The sequence below is a fragment of the Cyprinus carpio genome, chromosome A15 (genome assembly GCF_018340385.1).
Source record: "Cyprinus carpio isolate SPL01 chromosome A15, ASM1834038v1, whole genome shotgun sequence".
Lineage (NCBI taxonomy): Eukaryota > Metazoa > Chordata > Actinopteri > Cypriniformes > Cyprinidae > Cyprinus > Cyprinus carpio.
The window spans coordinates 10,251,800-10,258,702 of NC_056586.1; the positions used below are offsets into that span (position 1 = coordinate 10,251,800).

At 35.9% G+C, this 6,903-nt stretch overlaps 1 protein-coding gene across 1 annotated transcript; it reads right to left on the minus strand.

Moving 5' to 3' along the window:
• Positions 1-2,142: 2,142 nt before the first annotated feature.
• Positions 2,143-3,897, minus strand: LOC109051836 (protein FAM181B-like). Its single transcript, XM_019069321.2, has one exon. It carries the CDS (start codon positions 3,717-3,719, stop codon positions 2,754-2,756), a length of 966 nt encoding a protein of 321 aa, XP_018924866.2. The 5' UTR covers positions 3,720-3,897; the 3' UTR covers positions 2,143-2,753.
• Between the last annotated feature and the right edge of the window lie 3,006 nt (positions 3,898-6,903).

The window sequence follows — 6,903 nt, forward strand, 5'->3', positions numbered from 1 at the left end:
ATTAAGGATTTTGGCAAATAAGTTTGCGCAATAAAAAAAAAAAAAAAAAAAAAAAAAAAAAAAATTGCGCAATATATATATATATATATATATATATATATATAAAAAAAAAACAAATAAAATAAAAAAACCATAAAAAATAAAAAAAACATGTAAAATAAAACAACTATAGAAAGTCTAATATCAGGCTAAATTAATTTTTTTTCATTAATTGCAGCACCAATGCTTTAACCTGACTAAGATGCAGCAAGTTATATGTATTTCTTAATTATAACCTACTATAGCCATGTGTGCGCACACACAAATAGTTTTAAAACCCATAACACCTTTTGGTAATTGTGAATCTGAAAGATCTAGAGCAGAGTTTTTCAACCAGGGGCTCATAATGAAACTATACATTATTATTATTATTATTATTATTATTATTATTATTATTATTGGTGGTGGTGGTGTAAGTGCTACTTTGTTAAATTAGACAGCAGAAATTTACAAATATAATAATAATGGCTATTACTTATTCTATTTTGATTATTCAAAGCAACATTATTTTTCTGACATACAGGACATATATTTCTTTGCAGTATTAATGCATTACATTGTATTAGTAGTTACCCTTGCCAAAAGAACAGATTATACAGTGTACTTTGCTGACCATAATTTTGAATATATTTAAATATAAAAATTATAAAATGATAGTTTGAGCATGATGGGAATTAAAAAAAAGAAGACCTCTTTTGGCCAACAGAGGGAGCCATAAATTGAGAAGTGTTGGATTGCTCATGCTGTAAGTATTTTTTTCGTGGAAATACCCTTTTGTTTGCCAGTTGAAATCCTTACAAATTCGAATGAAATGGACATACATGCACTTGATAATAAACCTGTCTTTTTATTGTTTTGAGTTTAATAAATGCATATTTATGTTTGCTATGATAAAAGAAATAAACATGCAAACAGATATTTTCTTTAATAGACATAAAGACCAGCTTTATTTTATCCCATTACTTCATGACCAAAGAAAACTTTAATCCAGTGCCCTGTAAATTCATAGATATAGGTGTGTGATTCATTACTAGTAAACAGACAATAAGTAGCTACCAGTCCTTGAAAATGCAAATGTCATACAAACCAAGTGTTCTTTTGATTCTGTAGCTACTGCAAACAAGAGTGTACTCTTCACAAGAGAGTGAAGAATAAGCACTAATTTCAGCATATAAATTATGAACAATTTTTTTTTTTTAAATCTTGGCTGATGCATCCCACATAAAATTAATTTAAAACTACAGCTAACTAAACAATTTAATAGCTTCGTGTATTTTAACTATTTGTTGATTCCCAGTCCAGTTGGAAATGTCTGATTCCTAATTTAATTCTAATCATAAACCAATGTAAGGCCATGGTGTTACAAAACAATGTTGTAAAGTTCCTCCTTTCATGTTGTGCCCTTTTCCATTTCTTCAAGAATACCAAGAAACTCCAAAATCCAGACCTAGAACTTTTTCTATGATGTATATCTAAAGTATATTAATTCAAGCATTTACTTTAAGGCAACTGTAATTCATTGCTTTAGATGTGCGAACCCAATATATTGCAAATTTAGAAGTCAGCAAACAATAAGCTATGGATTAACAGTGATAAAAAAATACAATATAGACAGATTGTCTTGATTGCCACTATTGCAGGACGTTGCATATATGTTTTTTGTCTTGGCCCTAAAAAGTTTTTTGCACTTAAAAGACACTTAAAATATATAAATGTCATGGTAATAAATACAAAATATCAGTCCAAGTGGCATTTATTTTTTATATATAGATATATATATATATATCTCATATATATATAATATGGTATATTTATAAATTATAAAAAAAGATGGTTTGTTTTTAAATGATAAAATAACCATGGTACTGTTTAAAATAAGACCATGTTCATAGATGAACTACACCTGGTTACTCTTAGGACAGCTCTGTGAACTTGATAGACTTCATACAGCCACCTCAACACAATTTGATTAAAAAAGGCTGAAAAAAATGTCCACGTGAAGTTAGTTCTGAGAGAGAGAGAGAGAGAGAGAGAGAGAGAGAGAGAAAGATTAGATAGAGAGATATAGAGAGAGAGATATATATATATATATATTATAAATCTAATTCAAATAATTTGTATGCAGATGCCACTTGATTTGATATTTGTGTTATCTCATGGAAATAAACCAATACATTTTAAGTGTGGCTTAAGCATTCAAATACTTAAAGGGGTCACTGTATATTTGTGACTATTTAATCTGTGATATATTTTAAACAAATTAGCAGAACCCCCTGAGATCAGCTCTGTAACAAGCTGTTGCTTCAAACTGGTAATATTATAAATCAAACAATGCATGTTTAAGGATAAGAGGTCCAATGTGTTTTTGTTGTTTTATTTCAGGGAGCAATAAAATTAATTTTTGAAGCATATAGTTTTGTTAATTTATGATTAGAAATCTGTAAAATGCATTTTGTTTTCATTAAATAATTGGAGAAAAGTTTGTCCTTATATGCAAAGGCCTTCTTAAGGCTGAAAATTTTTATAGGTGGCTACTGTATGCATGTTATCCAATCAAGCAATGGTTTAAAATTGATCCTTAACTGGTTCGAGTCAAATGTTTTAGGATTAAAAGGGCAATTGCATGTAGGTAGTGTCCTTTATCAATACCATACTGAGAGATGCATAAGTGTTATTGTTCCAATGTAATGTCTGAAAAACAGAAAATCTCTGGCTTAAAGAGAAGAAAAGCTCCCTCTGTTGTATCCGTTCACTAGATCGTAGGAGACCGGAGGTGCGGAGCAGTCTGTAAAGAAGTTTGAAAAGGTAAGTGCACACGGCGAGCTCTGTTCCATAGGCATGCTGCCAGAAAGGTCTGTGTGAGTATAAATATTTGGCTGTAGAGGTACTGTCCGCAAGTCTGCTGACTTTTTGGGGCTGCTGCTACAAGTGCCCCAAGGCTCCGTGTACAAGAACCCACCACTTACAAAATGGTGGGAGTCATATGGCTCGGGGCCCACAGTCACCTCCTGTTGAATCCTGTTAGGTGCGGTGTGGAATAGATCCTGCTCCGAGACCATGTTGCTGTAGTCGGGTCCAAGAAGCTCCAAGAACTCTGCTGCTTCCGGAGTCCCTCGCTCCAGGTCTTTGAGCGACATGCCAGAAGTAGATGTAACTCTGGAGCTGTTGGCCGGCTCCGTGAAGAAGGATGGAGGAAGGTTTCGATGCCGCAGCGGGGGCTTCTTGGCCCTCTCTCCTCGTACATCCTTCGCTGAGTTGAAGAGGGCAGCCAAACTCTTGCTTTGCAGGTTGGCCTGTATCCCATCCTTCTTTGGAGGCGTTTTGCTGGAGAGGTTGCTTGTTGGGTTATGGGGCAAGCCTTGCCTCTTACATGGCTCCTGAACCGGTGTGGTCCCTGGCGAGATGATTCCCGTGCACCTCTTTATCTGCTTCTGCAGGTACTTTCGGTGGTTGACTTTCCTCTTGGACTTGACAGGTTTGTCCAGTGCAAGTTTGATGTTGCTAGAAGCCGAGTCGATGAAGCTAAGCAGGTCTCTTGTGGTCTCCTTAAAGTCACCCTCGCAGTCCACCTCACCCAGGAAACCCCCTTCCAGACCCTTTTCCACCTCATAATCCATGACCGAGCCAGGAAAACAAAAGTTTAAGAACTGCGAGTTCATGATGGCAGCCTGAACAGCCATCTCTCTCTGCCACAAGCGCAACACCTTAGCAGTGAATATATGCAATTGTCCTCGAGAGACCCTAAAGCATATTTCTTATCTGCATTTCCAGGGTGGTTTTCTAACCCTTGGTCCTGTGCAGTACACCCTTACAGTTCCTCTGCAATCTGCCGAAAACTGGAATTTGGGGGAAGGGAGGATTATTTTAGGGGGCAGGGCCAATGATGTCAGGACATCAAAGGGGAGGGGCAGAGGGACCAGAGGACTTAACTCTTTGCTCACGCCTGACCACCTGCAACTAAGAGGGATTTGTCTGAGGCATCCCACAGAGTAAAAAGACAATAGTCTTGGGTTCATCTGTCCTGGTCAAGTCTGCTTGTATATGTGTGTGTGTGTGTGTGTATATATATATATATATATATATATATATATTATGAAACATATAATCTCTGAGAACAGCTACATTGGACTGTCCTCGGGGCATCTGAATTACTTGTTAAGATATACTTTTTATATTTGTTTTAATCTTTTGAAATGGACAGAGTTTAATAGTTTGTAAATTAAACATCCAACTCAAAATGTTAAAACATGAATGATAAAATATCTAATATTTCCAGGTACAGCAATGTAGTTTATACATTGTTCAAGTTAGTTAACTACAAATACTTAATGTAACTCTGAACTACTCTGAGGTCTTGAAATAAAATAAAACTTAATGGGAGATTATAAAGTTGTTTATTTTAAAGATGGACTGAATATGACTGGACACTGGGCATTGTGTAAGTTTCATGCGATTTGATCTACATTTTATATACTTGTCCACATGTCTCACAAAATCCACCTCTTGAATTTGTATGCATATATCGTACAAATTTTACAAGACATTCACAACATTAGGTCCTGAATAAAGGTAAATAGAAATACATGCTTTGGGACAGGTTTTTCTACATGTTCCTCTAACTTCCTACAACTATCTCAATCTGTTCGCAATGGAAGTTGATTTCTCGTGCATTCCCGCACCAGTGGGAATTTTAGCCTCTGCCTGACAACTATTATAGGCTGCCTTTGACATACAGCCCTACATGGTCTAAATAGCTTCTATTCTTCCTTGGGCAGTGAAAGGGATCTTTGTGCCAGAGATTCATTAAACTGCACCTCACAGCCCCTTCGTAAAATGAGGCTCAATAATGAACAGTCGATTTAACTAGAAAAGCTGCCGGAGCTGTTAAATTAAAGGGGAATAAAGTGCAGTTCAAGCCCAGTGTGCCAGAAGAAATGTTGACCTTAAGAAATCCTGGGTATGAGCGAAATAGCCGCTGTAAACAATTCAGCATTTGCAGGAAGTTTCTTGGCCAGCAGTGAATACTGAGGAGGGATCCAAGACTGGGACTTTCGTAGGGGTCTGATCGGATCCTGATTTCAGTGAAAGCACTTAAAGGATGTAGCTCTGGTTTGGAACATGGTGGGCTTAGAAAGAAAACACTTGAGAATAGTGGGAGTGTTTGAATATGGTGAGATTTCCATCATTCAGTATAAAAAGGATAATGTTTGATTTTGTGTTTATCTCAAAGAAATAGCCCAGAAACAAGGATTTCTGCTCATTTATACTTTTGGCCCAAAGCTTTGAAATTTAAGTAAATTAGGACTTTTAAACACATGTATAGTTTTTCACTTATCAATCTTTCGAGAACTCACTAAGCAGACTAATGTTAAGTTAGTTACGATGTCCTTAATCTGATCTGATTCCAATTCAGTCCACTAAACTGTACTTTCCCAGACATTAAACATATTTATGGCAGCCCTAATGACATTTCTTTTTTATCACATTCATCACTTTGCATGTTGTGAAATCACGTGCCAATGGACAGTTTCTGCTATACTCCCTTTCTCTCTTACTTTGAGAGGTTTTCCCAAGGATTTTTTTATTCCCACCCCATAAGTGCATTTTAAGGTGAGGCAGTGAATCATTTGGATGTTGGAAAGGGGAAAAAAGAAAAAGTCTAAGCGCTTTTGAGAGAGGGGGACTGTCGAGAGTGTTATTATCATGTAAATTGTGATGAAGAAAAGAGACAGTGAAACTGATAGCAGTGATCTAATTATCTGTAGCCAGGCTCAAGTCCTGTTCCTGAATGGGGGTCCCAGAGACGCTGCCATGGCCTCACAATAAACAGTTGTACCACAATAGGAAAATAGCAACAGTGTAAAAACAGGTTTACCTTTAAAATAAAAAAAAAAACCATTCCAACAAGAAAATTGTCAAATTGAGATGATTAATAATTAGGCTAACCATTAAAAAATACTCAAGCAAGATTATAGTTTTGTTTTGTTTTGATCTTTTCTCTAGCAGGCTACTGCTTTGAGCAACCAGAATCAAGTATTCCAGAGAGCTGTGTAATAAGTGGCAATATCCTTAGGACATAACATTAAACATCAAGTTCCTGGGGTATATACTCGGCCCTTTCATTTTCTTAAATAAAAAAAAAAAAAACAATATCCTAAGGCCCTTTCATTTTCTTTTTAAACAAGCACCCCCTCCCCACTTTCTTCTGGAGCCTAATTTTGGCACAGTGACATCACCAGACTAATGGCTGATATTTTCTTCTCTTCCCGCACAGAGCTTTTGTGCATGCTAATCATTCACGTTTAAGGGCTTGACGCACTAATTCCGGAAACAAGTTTCTATGGTCACATAATGGCTGAAGGGATCAAAGAGGGTGAGGAGTAGAATACTGACACCACAAAAAAAAAAAAAAAGATTTGTGTGACATTAAAGAAAAGAGACTAGGGTATTCCTAAACACTTGCAAATGTGCAAGTTACACTGGCCAGTCCAACGAATGAGGTTGAAAATATATTAAAAAGTTTTTAAATGCACTGAGCACTTTTTACATGGAATAATAAAAGAAGATTGTTAGTATCTCGGTGTGTAATCCTGAATACACAGTAAAGGAACTTAAAAAAAAAAAAAGAGAGAGAGAGAGCGAAAAAAAAACTTATTTTTTTCATTTATTTGCTAGTACTAGTTTACTTTGTTCAGAAAGCTAACATACAGATTCAAAAAACATACCAGCAGAGTGGACTACATTTTTGGAGTTTTTATTATGCTTTTTTGTCCTTTTTGGAAACTGACATCCCGTAGTCACTGTTACTGAATGACACAAGGCTGAGAAATAATGACAATTTTATATTTGCTGGTGAACTATCCA

Excerpts from the sequence above, each read along its gene's own strand:
- LOC109051836 (XM_019069321.2), bottom strand. The coding sequence starts at position 3,719 with ATGGCTGTTCAGGCTGCCATCATGAACTCGCAGTTCTTAAACTTTTGT.